The sequence below is a fragment of the Sceloporus undulatus genome, chromosome 3 (genome assembly GCF_019175285.1).
Source record: "Sceloporus undulatus isolate JIND9_A2432 ecotype Alabama chromosome 3, SceUnd_v1.1, whole genome shotgun sequence".
In the NCBI taxonomy this organism is placed as follows: Eukaryota; Metazoa; Chordata; class Lepidosauria; order Squamata; family Phrynosomatidae; genus Sceloporus; species Sceloporus undulatus.
The window spans coordinates 159,529,532-159,549,899 of record NC_056524.1 but is presented as its reverse complement, the minus strand read 5'-3'; the positions used below and the strand labels follow the sequence as shown (position 1 = coordinate 159,549,899).

The 20,368-nt window shown below is 40.2% G+C and overlaps 1 protein-coding gene across 1 annotated transcript in view; it reads right to left on the bottom strand.

The window, feature by feature from the left end:
• CDHR1 (cadherin related family member 1) overlaps positions 1-20,368 on the bottom strand; it is a 64,455-nt gene that overhangs the window by 24,540 nt on the left and 19,547 nt on the right. The window contains exons 8-12 of the mRNA XM_042459877.1: positions 20,153-20,296; positions 14,972-15,050; positions 10,480-10,580; positions 5,758-5,961; positions 1,390-1,542 (exon numbers count right to left, since the gene is read on the bottom strand). Of these exons, the coding sequence (XP_042315811.1) occupies positions 1,390-1,542; positions 5,758-5,961; positions 10,480-10,580; positions 14,972-15,050; positions 20,153-20,296 (681 nt within the window). The remainder of the gene's footprint in view (positions 1-1,389; positions 1,543-5,757; positions 5,962-10,479; positions 10,581-14,971; positions 15,051-20,152; positions 20,297-20,368) is intronic.

Here is a 20,368-nt window from a genome sequence, read left to right as displayed (position 1 = left end):
CCCGAAATTGCGTGTGGTAGTCTGTCATGCAATAACGTGAAACCCCATGATTGCGTTCGGATTGCCATTGGATTATACTTCCAATTTCCCTTGTCTGAGAACGTCCAAAGAGAATTATCATGTCGCCTATCTTCATAAGGCTTGGTTTCCAGACATCTGATCATCTTGGTTGCCCTTCTCTGAACACACTAATCCCTATAGCAGTTTTCCAAGCTTTGATCTTCCAAGAGTTTGGGATCTCAACTCCTAGAAGCCCCTTAGTCACATAGGAATCCATACATTCCAAAAACCCATAGCAAAAACACACTATGAATGGTGGAACCCTCCTTGTTGGAAACTGACCTACAGGAAGGAGGAATCTATAGTTTTAGCGACATGTGTATCAATATAAGAAACTTTATTCATGTCTTTTGGCTCTCTTTTAAATTCTCCACATGTTGCCTGAAGAGGAACCTCTGAACTTACATCATTTCACACTTTTAGCAAACTTTTAGGACATTATCACACCAACCATGTGTCTTGCAGCAATTACATTATGAATGGAAACAGAAAATGCTTCTTTGAAAACATTTCTTATCACACCTCTCTTCTTTTGCATGACTGCACTGCTTGGAAATCTCTCTCCCTCCACCACCACCCTTGTGATAAGCCTTTTCACTTCAATTCCAGAATTACAGCAGCCAGTGCCATGAGGGGGGCCTGATTCTTCCCCTCCCACTCACTATTCCAAAGCAGGCTAACTCTGTGTGTGTTGTTTTATTTTTAATTTTGCAGTGTTTACATAATTAGACAAAAATCTACTAAAATTATTTTTATCATTTCCCCCATAAGTATACAAACACAGCAAAGATAAAAATATAAAAACCTAATGGTTTGCAGAGTTAACCTGCTTTGGAACAGCAAATGGGAGAGGAAGAGAGGAGAATTAGGCCTCATCCTGCCACACGACTTCTGTAATGCTGGAATTGAAATGAAGAGGTTTTTCACACTGTGCAGCTGCACTATAATCCTGACACAGAAGGAGGGAGGGCTAGGGGATTGGGATTATGTTACTACTGTTTTGAAATGTTATATTGGACTGTTGTTACCTGCCTAGATCTTCAAAAGGGAAAGGCAGGATATAAATACATATTATTATTATTATTATTATTATTACTACTACTACTGCTACTACTACTACTACTATTTTTACTTTGCAACTCAAACTTTGAAAATTGGTGAAAGATGTTGTCCATATCCTACCATGGCTGGAGTTGTGTATGAGCCCCTAGAGTAATTGCAGTGTTTTCTTGGGTTCAAGCCAGCCAAAAGCAAGAATTATACTCCTTTGCACACACATATATGTTTTGCCCACATTTTAACTAAAGAAGGGAGAAGTGGATACAGTACCTTGAAGGTGAAAACCTGAAACTTTTCATAATCGATAGCACCAGAGTTTTCCACTATTACTGTAACCTGTGCTTCATTAAGAACCGTCTGTGGGACAACACGGAAAATACCACCAGGACCAACAAGACGGAGATTGAATTTAGCATTTGCTCCCTATGGGGAAAGAGTTGGTATGAAAAAAGAAATAGAGATTTGTTTAAGATAGCATGTAATAATATCACTGCATTTCTTACCAGAGTTTGTGTACGTATGTGTGTGATGTATTTGTGTGGTTCTGTGAAAGAATACCATTTTTACACACTTTCATTCAATTTTAAACACACATAGAGAACAGAAAAATAGTCTGACACACCCCAACTGTTTTTGTTTGCCAGTCCTGTCCCCATTTCTGTGCATGGTATGGAATTTAAGAATGGGGCATCTCTGCATGCAACTGAATATGGATAAGGCCTGTACGCAACATCAGGAACAGTGGCATATAGCATTAATTCCCAGTTACACAGAGGGCTTGTTGCACATGGGGCCTGTTCTGAGCTGCCTTAGGTGGCCCCAGCAGAACTATCAGGTGCTCAGGTGACATGCAAAATCAAAACATTGTACCCCTGGAGCATCTTGAAGCTGCCCCTGTGTGGTTGGCTGGGTGGCTTCAGGGCATCTTGGGGACATACGGTGTCAAAACGCTGTGCCCCCAAGTCGCCTGGAAGCCAGCTTTTGTGGCTGGTCTGTTTCAGCCCAAAGTTACTTTCCATTTGTAAAGGGCACTAATATGGCCCTTCTAAAAAATTGAGGGAATATTTAATTTTTAAAGGAAGCAAAAAATGTTTCTCCAACAGCTTCAACATTTCTGTCAATTTTACTTTTGTATGGATAAGATGGAGGGTGGCACCAGCAGGTGAGATCCTTCTCCATTTCATTTGTGGAAAGGAATACAAAAAGAAGACTAGAAGGACTGCTCTGAATCCTCAGTGCCACTGATGCTGGTTAAGAGAAAGCTAAGAGGCTTTCTCAAGTAATCTGCCCAGCTCACAAGACAGATATTTTATAAAAATAGATTTGGCAGTTTGCCTCTTCATCCAGTCAGAATAGAAGAACAACAGTTTCCCACTGGCTAAGTGTAGAATCAACTGGAAGTAGACCTTGCTAAACCTTCAGAAGGAAGTTGATGTCTAAAAATCTATCTATTTATCTAAAAATCTGCCCATCAGTTTAAGCCAAAAAATACCTACATAGTCCTTGACCAGGAGCAATTATGAACATTATCCCTCTTTCCTGCTCCTTCCAAGAAAGGACTGTAACTGGGTCCTGTAGCTGGTCTTTTCTTAAAATGTCTCTACAGCAATTAATATGGAATTTGTTACTGCACATTTCTAGAAGTGCAAAAGTATGATCTTCAAATGATACAATGATTTGCCCTTCTAATGCTCTCTCAAGGACAGAAGCCTAGGGCAGTGTCAGAAGGGTGGTTAAAATTCTAGTCGAGATTATTTTCTCACAAAGCTGCAGTTCTCAGGCTACCCTTGAGCAGAAAACAGGGCTGTTGTAGCAGCATAATTTCATAGCATAGAGAAGACATTTCCGCAGACAATACTTTACAAACATAAGGGGCTTCATTATATTGAGTCAAATCGGTGGTCTGTGGAGCCCTGTCTTGTCCATCTAACCTAGTATTCTTGACAGGCAGCAGGAGGGAAGGCTATGTTAAAAATATAGGCACCAAGAAATATGCTCAACTCAAATAAACTGTGAAGAATAGGAGGGAGTGAAATTAAATTGAAGTTGCCAGGTTGAATTCAGGATGTGTGTGTGTGTGTGTGTGCGCGCACGCGCACGCATGTGTGTGTATATATATATGTAATTACAGTATTTCCATGTCCGGCTCTATTCCTGTAGCTGGATGCACAACACTGAAGGTGGTGTTATTGCTTCATGTCGAGTTAAAGGAACACAGTTGAATACTTCTCCATGTCCCTCATCCTACTCTCCTTTAATCAGTCACCATGTTGGGATGGCACTTAAAGTAGTGTCAAACTGGCTTATTTCAGCAGTGCAGATGCATCCTCAGACATGCCATAGTTCCACCTGATAAAAGTTTATAGAACCTCATCCTGATCCAGGAACAAGTGAAGCTACAGGAGGTCTAGCTGAAGTATGTGCTTCTATTCAACATAGTGGAATAGGGAAGGCTGAGTAGAACACCAGAGAAGCAACCATGTCCCCAGTCATCAGCAGTATAGATTAAAGAATTAGAAAGAAAGAAAGACTGCAGGATGTAAGAAACAATAAAAAAACCAGAACCATTCACAAGTGCAGGAGACTTTATGAGGGATAGGACAGACAGAAAATGAATAAGACACCAGTTTCAGATCCAATTGAAAATTGAAATTAATGTTGTAAAGCAATATTTTAAAAAAATAGTTAAGACTGTTGTACTGTTTTATAGTATTAAAAAGGGTGAAAGAATGTAACAACAACATTAAAATTAGGTGTGCACATTGTCTCGAACCCTACCGTGTGCTGTGGGTGCCATCTTGGTATGTTGCTGTTTACACAGTGCGCACGATGATGATGTGGCTCATGTGCCACATCCAAATGGCGCAGTGCGCGAGGAACATCACAGCATCACTCCAGGGTGCTTATGGCACTTCAGCAGCAGTGGAGAAAGGAGCCAGTTTTGCAGCTCCTTTTTCCCAGCAAATTGTTGCCATGCCGTTTGGTTGGCACAGCCATGATGACCCAATCTGTATAGGCCGATAGTCCACACACACACAGCAATCAACTACACTGCTGCTTCAACCATAACTCCCAACTAACCAAATATTCCAACCGTCAGCTATCAACTATCAACAGTCAATTGTCAATCAAAATATTTTTCTTTTGTTTAAAGACAAATTACACCAATTTTCCTGCGGAAGGGAATTCCAAAGCCTGAGAGCAGCCACCAAAAAGGCCCTCTCCTGTGTTCTCACTTATGATGATGGTGGGACCAAGAGGAAACCTTCCTTCAAGGATTTTAATTAGGCTCATATATTGAGGACCTAACCTGTATTGAACTAGCACTTTGATTTCTGCTGGAGGGGGGAAACACCACAGTCACTGAAGCTCTTTCAGCAAGGGAGTTATGTATTCCCTGTAACCCTGGTGTGATAGAAAAAGACACTAACTGCATTAAAACACACACACACAAAACAGGTCTCTCGTAGTTTCATATTATTTAAAATGTAAGTGCTTAAGAATACACTGAGACATAGATTAAAATGTATGTCATCACCTCCTATGACTATAGTAGAGGCAGCTACAAGGGTGGCTGCTGTAAAAACAGTTGCTTCAAGCAGGATGGCAGGGATGTGGCTGACTTTTCTATAACATAGCATTGGGAACACAATACTGAAACATATGCTACATGTTGATGGGCTCGATTTTCTTTCCAATAATTGCAGCCCTTTCATGTGTATTAAGCCTCTAGGTCTCAGCTTTTCCTCTTAGGTTATCCCAGGTGCAAGTTAGTTCTCATGTTCCCATAGCAACCTTTGTCATCATTGTTTCCATAGGAATTATGCAGCAATAAAAGGGATTCAGTAAACGTGAAAGAAACTTGCTCCTCTGGTTAAATAAAATAGGGTTAGTGGCATAAAGCATTTCTCTCTCATATATATATATATAAGTATACGCATGTCAGTGCCATCAGTTAACGGAGCAGATCTGTAATAATGCAACAAAGAAAGGACACAATCCATTTCAGCACAGACTTTCAGGCTTGCTGGACCTTAGAACCATAAGAAGCAATCTAGATGTTCAGAGGAATATATATGATTGACTCATTTTCTCCTTCTGCAGTCAGGTTTCCCCAGAACTACCTCAGAGATATATGTCCAAGCACTCACATTTAACAATTTAACCCTGTGTTTACCTTTTAGCGGCCAACTACAAAATTTAGGATGCTGGGTGAGGAAAATCATTTTCTGTAACAAACAAATATCCTTCTGCAATTGGGTGAGCATTTCTACAAAGAAAGTGTGAGATAGTTCACCCAGATTTCAGAGATATAGTCATGTTAGTCTGTAAAATCAATATGTGTGGAGATCCTTTTGAGATGTAACTGAAAGAAAGAAATTGGCAGCATGAGCTTTCATAGATTTAAGTTTGCTTCAGGCAGACTTAAGTCTACAAAAGTTCATGCTGTCCAGTTCTTTCTTTCAGTTAGTCTCAAAGGTGCTGCAAGAGGTCTTCACATACTGTTTGACCTTTAGCCAGACCTCCCTGAGAAGAAAGCAGGACATGGAAACAATAGCCTTAAAATTGTCCTTTGTAATAACACCCGTTTTTCAGTAACACTTAAAATGACCAATAGACAGACTGTAAGGCACTGACCTGATCAGAGTCATTAACTGTAATTTTGAGGCCTCTCAGGATCTCACCCTCTGGAGGATGCTCATACATTGTGAGTTCAAATCTGTTCTGTAGCCCATTTTCTCCATAGAATGTCGGAGGGTGATTGTTGAGGTCAACAACTCTAATGGTTACTGTGGCAAAGGCATACGCAGGCTCTTCACTGTCAAGGCTGACTTCTGAGGCCTTTAACAAGCAAAAGACAAAAAAGCATGAGTTGTCCCTCTCGTCTCACACTTTTGTCTTTCTTCCCAACTCTTTCTGTTCCTCCTCCATCCCATCTCCTCTATATCTATATCTATATCTATATCTATCTATATCTATAGTTGTGTATTCCTGCATTGCAGAGACAAGACAGTCCTTGTGGTCCCTTCCAACTCTACTATTCTATTTCTATGATTTTGTGTCATTTTATAGTTATTTGATAATGCTACCAGTTCTTCAAAACTTCCAAGAATTCTCTTTTAAGACTAAAGAAACAAGCAGGAAGAGTATGGGAGAGGTCAACTATATTTAAAAGCAAACAAATAAATGATGATGTTTTCTTAAATGTATAATGAAAGATTTAAGTAAAATCGTTTGACAGTTTTAATGCACATTGTACCAAAAGTTCACTACACAAGTCCTCAGTATAAGCCCAAGTGTGTCAAATGAAACCCACTGCTTTCCCCTTTCTTCTTTTATTTGTGTCGGCTGAACCAGTAAAGCCTCCTGGTGGATTTCGCCCCCAGATTGTAGGATGTATGGAAACTGAGACATTCTCTTTTGAATATTCATCCAAAGGCTCCCTTTTCTTTACTCCAGGCTGTCCCATTCTCAAAGCACCTTTTCTCACTCTATCTCTTAACTCCTCCAGACAACAGCTCTCTTGTTTTTCTGACACACATTTGTATGTACGCTAGGCACTTGGTTAGGGTTTGGTTCCAGGACCTCCTATGGATACCAAAATCAGTGGATGCTTATCCCATTAAATATATTGGTGTATTTTTTAATGGCAATATCAAGATTTCCTATTTGGAGTGTACACTTTTTAAAAAACATTTTCAAGCTGTGGATGCTTGAATCTATGAATAAAGAATCCTTTGATATGGAGGGCCAACTGTATGTTACATTCAGTATGTATGTGACCTGAGAACATGAATGAAGCACAAAAATGGTTGTTGTTACTGGTCAGCATGTCAGATGAAGAAAAATAATCATGAAGTTTTCAACTGCTGGAATTCATCACAGACTTGCAGGAGGGGAAAGAAAGAGTGGGATATGTAGTTCTCAAGATATAGCCCTTGTCAGTAGCAATGTCAAACTTGAGAGGGAGACAGGAGCTGCAGAATGACAGTATCCTGTAAACCATGTATTCTCCACTTTTTCTGGGAGGTAATGCTTATGGATCCCAAAGACTGCAATTTTCTATTGTTGTTGCGTGCCTTCAAGTCAACTCTGACTTATGACCAATCAAAGGTTTTTCTAGATTTATTCAGAGTTGTCTTGCCCCTGTTTTCTGCTTAGGCTGAGAGATGTAACTTGCCTATGGTCACCTAGTAGGTTTCCATGACTGAGGGGAGATTTGAACCCTGGTTTCCTAGAATCCTAGTCCAACATTCATACTACGGCATCATGCTGATTGCCTAAAGACTAAGGCCCATTACAGACGGGCTAAAAAGTACGCGTGGAACGTGTACTAGGGTTAAGATGGGGCGGTGCTTCCACATCGTGCTAACCCTAGTGCACGCTCTGCGCACACAAAATGGTGGCAGCCGTTCCACACAGCCGCCACCATCAATACGTGACGACCGTGCCGCCTCAAAACGCGGCGGTGCGGTTGTGACATATTGGGGGCGCGGCAGGGCGCCTAGGGCGCCCTTTCTGCAACCCCGGAAGGAGCTCCGTTTCGGAGCTCCTTCCTGCTTTGGTCCACTGGGCTCAGCCTTCAGACGGCTGCGCCCAGCGGACCAAAGGAGAAAGGGACCAAACGGCCCCTTTCTCCTTCTCCCCGCTGCCATGGGGTGTCCTTGGGGCTTGAAGCCACTTCCCCGCAGCCCGGAAAGCGACGGATCGGGGCCTCAGCAGCTGCCGTTCTGGACACTGAGGCCCCGACCCGGCGGGGAAAGGTGCGCCTACAGGCCGCCCCAAAGGGGCCTAAAATATCTTAAGCAAAAACTCCAGTCTTAACTGTTATGATATTCAATGGTATATCTACAATGCAGAATTAAAGCAGTTTGACACCACTTTGCCATTATTTTCTCTAACAGGAACCTGGGATTTGGTAATTTGGTGAGACACCCGAGCTCTCTGACAGACTGGGCTGAGTACCTCACCAAACTAAAAATCTCAGGTTCTGTTGGATAGAGTCATGCCATTAAAGTACTGTCACACTATTTTAATTCTATAGTGTATGGGTACAACTATAGTTCTGTTCATCTGTATTAGTATTCAAAGGGATTTTGTACCACCTTTGAGACTGACTGGAAGAAAGAAGTTTGTAGAATAAGCTTTCAAAATAGACTTAATCATGGTCTTCTTCATATCATAGACTTCATCTGATGCAACTGGCATCATTCATCATAATTTCTGGTTTCACTTGTATGGCAGGAAGATTTTCAAGGGCATTACTATAAAATTCAATCAGAATGTGGTATGTGACATTTTACGAGGTTCCAGGAATATCAAATGCTCTCTTACTAGACACACTTCCCTCAAAGCTTCCAATAAGAACTGATAGATATCCAGATTGACCATACATTTACAAACTTCTCACGGTGGTAAAAAGCATTGCAGTGCTAACATTTTGAACTGAGTTTGTTTCCCCTCACCCCCAATAACTCCTTCCAAGGAGTTGTTCTTATTTTACATGTGGTAAAGGGAAATCTTCAGGGCATTTCTTCAACACTGGATATCATTTGGCAACAGTGATCTAACCAATAGTTATAGAATTGGTAATTGTCTCCTCTAACAATTATAGATTTAGCAATCAAGTGACTCTTGGTCTTAGACTCTAGACATTATCATTTGCAGCAAAAGCAGACAGACACTTTCTTCTGAAACTGGACTGGTGTAGTGATTTTATGATATATTTTTAGGCTGCTGCATGTGTTTAAATATAGGTGTCTATGTGTTTTTATATTATTATGAACTTTCCAAAGAAAAAGCAGTCAATACATTTCAAAAATGTTATATAGCAGTCATTTATCCAAAGTAACCATGACAATCAGCTAAAAAGTGTTTGCAATTCTCAGTTTTATTATCCTAGCAATTATATTTTGACAGCTTTGAGTAACTGCAAAATTCATTCATATAGGGCAGAGTGAGGGGCTGAGTGGGTCTCAAGTAAACTTGGCATTTCAGTTTAACCCCCACCCCCCCATGCTTAAAGGACCAATTTTAAATCTAGCCACCTTTTAAGTGTTGAATCTTGAAAGGAAAAACGATTTTAAAAGATGGAAAACATGCTGGGAATTAGATCATTTAACCACACTGGATATCTGTGGTGCCATTTGTTATGGTCTTTTCTAGTTCCATCTCTCACTTGTTCAGCATCTGTTGCCTCCTTAACTACATAACAAACTTGCTGAGATGCCACATTACTTCTTAGTGAAGAAGTGCTTGTTTAGGTTTCCAGGCTGATCGGTAACCACATCTACACTGCAGAATTAGTACAGTTTGACACCACGTTAGCTGCCATGGATTTATGTTATGGAATTCTGGGATTTGTAGTTTTTCTGAGATATTTAGCCTGTCAGAGAGCTCTGCTGCCAGAACAAACTACAAATTGTATGATTCCATAAGATGGAGCCATGACAGTTAAAGTGGTGTCAAACAGCCACTAATTCTTCAGTGTGACAGCAGCCTAAATCAGTCTACCACCCCAGCTTTGCCTGTCCCCTGAAGCCATGTTTATTTGTCTGGGTTAGGCATCTCCATTAACCTGTCTGTTCATCTTTATGAGTTCACACTTACCCAAGTTGACTTCTTACTATACACTTAACATCTTGGCCTGTAATGTGCCTGTAGTTCTTGGGCCATTATCGTGCAAAGACTATCCAGTGTATATGAGAGTATTTGCTCCCAAGATTAGGGTTGGATTTTGTTCCTGGCACTGGGATTGGCACTAGTCCATGGCTCTGAGTCCTATCAATGTGCCTTTTTTATGCCCACATATGTCAATGACATTAGTTGCCCATTTCCTGTAACTTGAAGAAAATATGAAGCCTCTAGATAAGCCTGGTACATTTGGTCCTCTATATCCATGGATTTCTTATCCATAGATTCAACCATCCAGGTCTTCAAAATATTCAAAAATAATATAAATTCCAAAAGCAAACCTTGTTTTTGCCATTTTATATAAGGAACGCTATTTTAATATCCCATTGTATATAATGAGACTTGAGCAACCACTGATTTTGGTATCAACAGGGGTCTTTGAACCAAAACCCAGTGGATACCAAGGGCTCACTGTATACAATAAATGACCTTCTGCTTTACCTGGTTAACAAAGCAGTACAGTCTGTTTGTTCTACCTGAGATATTGGCTTCCAACTCAGGATTAATCTAAGTTAGAAGACCTAGACCTGGCTGATTAAAGTTCCAAGCTGACCCTATGTGACAGCTATTGTCATCAGAATCACAATCCTGAAGGGTATAACTCCAATACAAGAGATCACATCATGGCAAAACTAAATTTTTATGGTAGAAGTGTAAGAAAAATACCTGAATTTTCAGTTCATATACTTCTTTTTTCAGCTGATTTGGGGTTTTATTAACAGAAATGGCTCCAGTTGTGTTATTTATTTCAAATGATCTTTCACTTCCTGCCATAATAGAAAGACACATATGGTTATGCACATTAGGGTTTCCCTCACCACCACTCCAAATAAAAATAGGGCCTCAATCTTATTGCAACCAGAACTACTTATACTAAAGACTGGTGGCCCTCTATATGGATGTACACAGAATAGTGAAGAGTATGCATGAAAATCTTCATATATTTTAAATATAAGCTAACATTTCCCCCTCCCTGTGAGAAACATGTCAAAACTGTGCAATTTTTGAGAATTATTCATAGTTCAGGATTTATGTATGTTGTGAAAATTCTGCATGCACTTTTTTTGTACAGAAAATGGCAGAAAAACATGTTTTGTGTGCAGAAAACCTGCCTTCTGCGCATATAATAATATTTCTGGATAGAAAAGTCTGTTTTCCATGCAAAACTCACCTTTGTATTTCATGCAGAAAAAGTCTTGAACTGTGAAGATTCTCATCTTTCCAGGAATCTCCTCGTCAGGGATTGGAATATTGATTAATATTCTTTTTGTATCTAGTGTGCAGTTATCTGGACCAAAAATGACTTTGAAGCAATCATGGAATCTTAGGCGCATTACAGACGGGCCCATGAGGTGCCATCATCGCGCCGTCATTAGTGCGAGGGGCGGCACTTTCTGACGCACCTTGCCCCTCGCACATAATGACTATGTCAAAATGGCGGCGCCCTATACAGATGGGCGCCGCCATTTTGATGTTGCAGACGCACAGCATCCGGACATTGTGGACTGGAAGTGGCGCCATGAGTGTGCGCTTCTCGCCTTGCGGCGCCTCTTCCAGGGCCCAGGAAGAAGCGCCATTTTGGTGCTTCTTTGTTGCTGCTCCCGGGAACCGCGCGGTTTGGCTGCTGTGGTTCCCGGACGCAGCAACTGGCAGCGGTGTGAGACCACCCCTTTTGGGCGGTCTGTAACGCACCTTAGTATCAATCTAGTAATCTAAAGGCTTTATCACCTGTGGCTTTTAAACCATGATTTAATTGGAAGGTAAGTGGCATCAGTGATGTTGACCATGATTGCAAGGAGAAAGAGGCTGGTGTGATCAAGCCCTAAGTAATCTAATCTGATTCTGTGTCAGTCAAGGAAACCCACTATTATTTAACACTTTTGAGAGATGGTTATCTAGGAATGATGAACATGAAACTGCTTCCCAAGTGGGCTTTTTAAAAAGGAAAAGAGAGAAAAAAAGAAATAATGTATTGGGTCCAAACCTGGTAATCATTATAGAAAATTCAGTAAGATCTATGGCTAACTCTTCTTACTGATTTCAAACTTTCTGCTGTAACCATGACTAAATCTGGGTCCAGTGCATTGTACTGAAGTGGGAACATACTCGTTCCATTTCTTCTATTTTTTAAAAAAGCCTATCCATGGTCAATGTCTTACTAAAGACAATGTTAATGTATCAGTACCTTTGAAATAAAGATGGTGGGAAGGAAAAATTCAGAATCAGGAAGAGAAGGAAAAAATAAACATCTTCCCAAAACCTATTCTTGAGGATTATTCTTACAATGCAGGTATAGTACTATGATTCCATTTTATCTGTCATGGATCCATCCTGTGGAATCATGCATTTGTAGATTAGGGAGGAGCATTTAGAAATCTCATTCAGAGATCTCCTCTACTGCCTCTCCAAACTAGAAATCCTAGAGTTCCATAGGATACAGCCATGGCAGTTAAAATGTAATCATAGTGCTATAACTGTGTAGTATGAAACAACCCTTGAGTAATTCCATGTTTTTTCAAAGCCATGTACATTAAAAACATTTATAGTTAGCATTTTCTCTCTCTCTCTCTCTCTCTCTCTCTTCACCCACCCAACCATTCACTCACACTTTGGTAATTATCAACACAGGATAAAATGTATTTTAACATGCATCCTTTCTTCTGAACTCAAAGTGTTTGAGTGTTCATACATAGCACATAGGTGCATTTAATTGCTGACTGTTATAATAACTTGATACTTCCATTTTTTTAATATGTGGAGTCATCAATATGTAGAAGAAATAGCATATATGTCTGAGCATATCCTAAAAGCTTCATTTATATATGCTTTGAACCCTTTAGTAGACTTCCTTTGCTGGGACTAGGGTGGCCAATGGATCCTAACTGTGAAAGCAATGGATCCATCCTTGGTATTATTGCCACAGCTCTCCCAGTTGCTCTGGACTGACCAGCCCAACACTTAGTCCTGGATGAGAGATTAGGCACTGGCAGGGTTTCAATTAGAGTCACAGTATGAGACGCCACAGTAAAACTAAGAGGCGATTTACTCCCCTCCCAACAGTGGGTCCAACAGCTGCCTCTGCTTTTACTACTTAAAGGAGCATGTCTTCTAAAAGCATGATAAACCTATTGTCCAGTCCGACCCACAGTCATCTTATCCTAGACCGCCATTTGGCTGTGTTCTCATTCAAGTCTTGTCTAGGTGGTGCAGCACTGGATGACACCAACATGTAGGAGAATAAGAGGAATGTCCCTTGCTCCTTGTCTACTTCCTCTCCTCTACTCCGCACAAATATATTACCAGTGTTATCTCTAACTAGGGCCCCATGTATGTTGCCCAAGGGACTACATGCATACTCATCATATCCAGTATAACAAGAGTGCATGTACTTTAGTTGCTCTTACCATAAATTGGGGATGAAACATGTTCTTTGGACTTGTTAGAAAATAGATGTGTGGGAAAGCCAGATAAAGAAAACAGCAGAATTATTATTCCCCCTGTTTCCTTTTCTCTAATTTGCTGCCAATGCCCATTTTTTAAAACTGCCCAATAATGTCCCATTTTGCTAATATCTGCAATAGGTGTGACTTCATTAGAGGGCATTAGACTCCACAATGAGCACATATTGACTTATGTAGAGGGCCATTACCAAGATTCATAGACCAAAAAAGTAAATCTTGACTACAATGGAAATGAAGTCAATAGCAGTTTCTAGTGCTCATACATCATGATATTTCCTAATTGCTGTGTGGAAATTGGTAATTTATAACAGAGTTCATTGTGCGTTTTCTATGATAGAGGACTTTTGGAAGGATAAGGCTCACACTCACACACACACACACACACACACAAAACACCTTTTTATAATTCCACTAGTTAACACTCCTGAAATAATAAGGGTACAAAAAACTCCATAAAGAATAAGACTTTATGGCAGTGCTCTGTTTTTCTTACATTTGATGGTTGGAGGATTTATTTTTATTTTAAAAAAACATTCTTCTAACCTCTTTAAAATGCAAACTGCTAAAAATAGTATCCCCCCCCCCCTCAACATATTGCTCTGAATCCTGTTGGTGTTTTATGTATTTCTATGTTTCCTTATGGAAGCAATTGGGCATTTTTTGTCTGATGTAGAATGTGAGCATTCAGTTCAAGGTTGTGGAAGTGGAGTTGTGTGGAGATGCATATGTGCTTTTGGTTGCACACTTGCTTGCACAGCATTACAATCGTCTAATGATGCAGTCCATTTAGTTCCATGATGCAAAAAAAAAAAATGCTTTGTCTCTCTTGATGCAGGATTTTTGCTATTGTTCTTACTGTGACTATGCATTAATTGTTGTAAATTATGCTGGGAGCTTGGAAAGCTTAATAATAAAAATAATATGACACCATCAAATAAAATAATGCAATATATGTAAATTTACCTTTAAAAAAATGAGGGGAACATATAGCCAAAACTGAGCTTTTCTGTATTCTGTTCATTGCAGTAAAGAGGTAAGCACATGTTTATACATTTTATTGAATGCAATGGTCCAAAAATGTGGATAGCTTTGATGGGATGGTGCTTCTCTTTTCATAGAATCAAACAAACATAGAGTTGGAAGGGGCCTCATGGGCTATCCAGTGTAGTCCCCTGCTCTTCAGCTAAATGACTCTCAGCAGACAACTGCCCAGTCTCTTTTTGAAGACACCCAGCCATCTCTCTATGCAACTGGCCCCATTGCCAAACTGTTCTTACTGTTAAGAACTTCCTTCTAATCTTCAGTTGAAATCTACCCTCCTGCAACTTAAAACCATTGGAGCTGGTTCTACCTGTGGGGCAACAGAGAACAGGCCTACACTCTCATCTCTGTGACAGCCCTTGAGGTATTTAAAGAGTACAGTTAATGTCACCAGCCTGGATGTGCCCAGCTCCTTCAATCTTTCCTTATATGTTTTGTTCTCCATACCTCCTTGTTACCTTTCTCTAAACCTACTCCAACCTGTCTATATCAGTCACTCAGAAAGCGTGAGTCAATAAGCTATACAGAATGCCAACACAATTTTATATGACTTTTAAAATACTTATTTAGATATTTTAATGTACACCCAAGCTCCCTGTTCTTTTAACATCACAGATAGCTATAGCATTCCTAGGATTTTCCACTGATCCACTTACCGTTGATAATACTGTAATGAATGTCATTAGGCTTTCCTCGATCTCCATCAATAGCAACAACTGTTATTACCTCAGAACCCTAGAAAGAAAAGGAGAAAAAAAGTTTCCATACAGAGAGCTCTGTACTATAAAGCTGTTGCAAAGTGCTAAACCAAGCCAACTACAGAGGCAACTTTTTCCCTGTAACCATATAGGCTCCAAGATAATACAGGGAAGCCGAGATCCTACATCACTTCAGTGCATCATAAATACCCACCAGCGGAATTACATTATACTATATGGAATATCAATATAGTATAATGTACGTGGGTCAATATTCAATGCACATGGCTGACAACCCATTGTGCTATTGAAGTGTGCAATGTGTAAAGAGAATGCATAGGGGCAGTGCACATTCACATGCTACTGTGTTTACTTTAATGCATTATGATTGCACATGCACAACTATGCTTGCACTCTTGTTAGCTGGATATGATCTTTGCACAATGTAAAAAAAATAACTTTACATGTATAGCACATCCAGCAGTTGCATATGTCATTAACAGATGCTGGTCACTGAATTAATTCTTTTTATCCAGCCTTTTATGAAGTAATTTGTTTCCTCTATTGGTCCTAGCTGCTGCCAGCATTATTATATGAGACAGTTTTGAGAGCAATACTGCTTTTATAAATTCTGGAAGCACTTCCCTCTGCTGGATGTGATGTGGACCAGCTTATACTGTAATTCTGTGGCCAGTATATGTTGCTAGTCAACTCATTTTGCCCAACTCATGGGCCTATTCGTATGAATGAATGAAGCAATATGATTTCCTCTGCATTCTCCAGCACAATCACTGACACTGCAACAGTATTTGATATTCTGGAGCTTTCTTCACATATGAAGCAAAGCCTATCAGCGAGTGCAGAACTTGCTAGAATCCCCTGGACCTGCCACCCAATTCTAATTATTCTCTTTCTATTCTGAGGAAAATTTAAGCAGAATTGGAACTCATATACTCAGCAAAACAACTCCGGCTAGGCCAGAAACCAGTGTTAGCCATTGTAACGTTGTTTGCTGTTTTGAGCCTTAAATTCATTTCTGATTTATGGCTACCCTAAGGCACAGGGTTTTCTTGGCAAGAGATTTTTTAGTGGGGGTTTGCCTTTGCCTGCGGCTGAGACTGTGTGACTTGCCTACGGTCACCCAATGGATTTCATCCCTAAGCGGAGATTTCAACCCTGGTCTCTAGAGTCCTAGTCCAATGCTCAAACCACTTCACCATACTGGCTCTCCATATTACTAATGCTACTGCTTTTATTATTGCTGAGGATTTAGCGTCTTCAACATTTACATTTAGCAGGTAGAGCTTTCTTGCAGGAACAGGGAAATGTGCAGCTGTTTCTGTTGGCTCAAGCTACAACATCTGCTAATGTCACAACAAAGTAGACATGAGAACAATATTTTAAAGTATTTGAAAAATTGTTGAAAGATATATCTCTCAATTGTCAAGAAGCTCTCAAGAGAAGAATCCTGGACTGACAGGAATCTTCGCAGCTCAGGACGTATGCTATACAAAAACGATAGATTACTGGTTTGTACAGAAAACAACATTTTCTTCACAGAAAATAACATTTATATGTGAAATTATTGTTTTTGCACAGGAGATGGTGTTTCCTGCACAGAAAAAAATGCTGTTTTCTATACAAAAATAGCATGAGTGAATTTTGCACAGAATAACTCCCTATTTAAAAATAGTCTGAAAGCTTGCAAAAGTTCATAAATTTGGTGTTCTTCTGACAGAACAAGTTCTGTGTGTGTGTATGTGTGTGTTTTGTTTTGTTTTTTAAAAAAGCTTACATTTCTGTTAAGCACCAGGCAAGACTGAGTTGGAGTAGGTACAAAAAAACAAAACCAAAATAATTCAGAAATCAGTGGTGGCAACCCTTGGTCTGCACCTGCAGCGGATAACCAGAGGGAACCCTGTCCTGAATTAATTTTCAGAATTAGCAATAAATATTCTTATAGGAGTGTTTCTCCCATTCGAACTAAGCCAACAGAGAAATCGCAAAAAGACAGATAAATGTGTGTTCTGCCATCTCTGTCTTCTAACTGAAAGGAAGAATCAATTGATTTAACATATCTGCACTTGGTGAGACTGAGAAAAAGATGAGCAGATTGTCCTTGCACTTGTTCTGAAGGGAAAGTTCAACCCAGTATGAAGCTTATGAATGCACACGCCTTTCTCTTTGGGCAGTTACAGAACACTATAGAGTAAGTAGCATCCAGCACTGGCCTACCACTAGATGAAGATAAATGGCCATCTTTTTAGGTGGATGCTGGAACGTTTGTGGAAGACAAACCATGCTGTCTGAGGTTTGGGAGATGTTTCACACTCTCTGTTTTAAGGTAAAATTCAGCAACCAACTCAGTTGGCATCTGTATGTGGAATGTAAGGGGAGGAATAACTGACATGGTCTTCTCCTTTGTCCTAGGTGGCAAAATGTCTTGGGTCATCTTGCCTGAAGTGTAGGAGTGTAGGAGATAACAAATCCAAAATGAAGGAACAGACAAGGATCTAAACTAATCAAAGAAACCACTGACCATCCGGCTGAAACATCTAATTCATCTCAGGGTTCATGCAGTAGTCAAGGAAATAAATGCAACACTTCCCAATTCATTAATGTCTCCTCATGACAAGAGGAATGGCACACACTGCCTTAAACCTATACCAGCTTGAAGCTTCTCCTGAGTAAGACTGCATCTGTACTGTAGAAATAATGCAGCTGGACACAACTTTAACTGGTACAGCTCAGTGTTATGGAATCCTGGGATTTGTAGTTTGCGGAGGCACCAGAGCTCTCTGAAAGAGAAGGCTAAATAACTCACAAAACTACAAATCCCAGAATTCCATAGCACGACAATTAAAGTAGTGCCCAGCTGCAATATTTCTGCCACGCAGATGTAGCCTAAGAGGTTTCTGCAATGATCTCAAGAAAATATTGAAGGCAATTTTCAGTGTCAAAAGGCACTAAAAGAAATGTTTTTTTCTGCCTAACAATGTGGTGTAAAAAAACAAAAAGATGAAAAAGTTGGGTCTGAAAATATACTATTGTCCCCACCTTTGTGAGAAAATAGTACAACAGTAGAGTCTGTAAATAATACTAGACCTGGCAAGTGCTTTTTACTGTGTGGAGTTTCCTGATAGAACTGAATTAGGAAAGATGTGAGCATTTCCATCACTATAATATGATAATATTTTTTGTTATGGGCCTCAGCATAGAAGTAATTAATGCTTAATTACCCTTGATTTCATCACTGGATCCCATAAAAATACAACATACGCAATAATTATGGGCATTTCCAGATCGTTGGTTAATAGCAGCCCAAGGTAAATTATTATGTTTCACAATTTTATAGCATTTTTTATGGCCAAGGATTACAAAGTGCATGAAAAACACCTCCAATATTCCAAGAAATCATTTTCTCCTGCCCTCTCGCTCGGCAGGCTGCAACAATATCTGCAGTGAAATATGGTATAAGAGTCCTGGGGGAGGAAACCCTTCAGTATATAGGACAAAGGGTGGTGGAAGAGCAAGTCCTGTCAACATGGGCTGACAAACAGCCTGCAGAGCCTCAGAGCTAAACGATGCATTGGCCTCACCTCTGGATAGCTTTATATCCATTTGTAGTCCAACAAGCTAAACCAGGATTAACCAAATCTTCTACGCTGCTGGAGGGCGAACATGGATCTCTGCCAAGGTTAAAGCCTGCCGCTAGCTGTACTGTACTGAGCAGTTCGATTATGACTTAAAGCAGCAGGGCAGGCCCAAGACAGTGGGCTAAATACAATGTCAGGCTGGCACTTCAATGCCAGCAATAGCTGGACTCTCTTTCCCTTTGCAGCTCTGAGTGACACGGAGAATCCAGCTCTGAATGGTTATTCAGCCCTCCAGACTAGGTTACAGGGGGTGCATGGGGGCTAAACTAGGGAAGGGAGATTACCCCCTCCCAGTTCCATAGACAAAAACACATAGACAAAAACTGTTTCAACCGTATTGGGTCCTGGCCAATTTGATGCCTGCGGTGAAGCGGCAAATCCCACTCCCCCATCAAGGTGCATATTCTCTAAACAAGTTATTTTTGGAATATGAGGCAGAAAAATCCTTCAAGAACCCTTCCCTATCCCTGACAGTAAAAATACAGTAATAACAAAGTAAATAACTATCACTTTGCTGTCTATTCATGTTATGCATGAGTGACATCAATTCATTACAGAGGGACATAAGCCTTTTAACAATCTTTCCATCAAACTGTTTATACAGACCTAGCCTATTCACTTCTACCATATCACTCTGATGCCTTATCCTTCCTTCCTGCTGTTCTCTTACATAGATGAAGGCTAAAAGCAGCTCTGGAGCCTGCTTCTGTAGCTCATAAAGGCCTTCCCCAGTTCTCCAAATCCTGCCACCACCCAATTTTTAATGTTTTTCCAGAATATATTTTGGATAATTTTAACCTCCAAACCACACAGAAATCCTCTAATGTGTGGAAACATGCAAAAATACACTTGTCTGCACAAGCACCACATAACTTCATACTACCACCAAATACCTCCGCTTTCCTTCGTCATGTGTCTCAAAATAATCCTTTCATCATTTTGAGTGGCACAGGAAAATTGTATTATTTGGGTTTGTTGGGGGTTGCCAATGGGGTGTAGAGGAGGAGCAATTGGTCCCTGGTCCTCTTGCAGTTGACCACTCCTGACTTACCTTAATATATATAGTTGGATATAGGGTAGAATCTTTCTGTATCCTACAATAGCTTGAAATTACTTGAAGAATTTAATGCAGTATAAATATAATCCAGTAAATTAACGCTGCATGATGAAGTTTGAACATTAGACTCAAGAACTGCACAGAGGGATGTGCAAGGGTCACACACATACTACTGTGTGTGATCTCCCTTGTTAGCGAATGTGCCCCACACCTATCATGAAAAGCTAATTCTAATAGTTAAGTGATAGTATTCTACGAGCTGTAACATTGCCGTTGCCTCAGAAGGAAATAGACAATCATCTGCAAAGTGAAGAAACATTTTGCATATACAGATGGGTCTATGTGATCTCAGAAATAGTGTCTTGGTTCAGTACTGCAGCAATCATGTTATTGTGGTAGGGTACACATGCCCCTGGTAATACTCACTGCCAGAGTGTCTTCATAGACATATCCATAATAGGGAGTGCCAATGAACATTGGAGGTGTATCCTGCACATCTTCCACATTGATAGTGACTGCAGTTGTGGCTGAAAACACCTTGTTGTGGCCACGGAGCTTACCACCACCATCCTATGGATGCAAAACAGTTCCAACATCATTAAGAAGAAACTGAGGCAGAACAAAAACTTTCTTTTTTTTAAA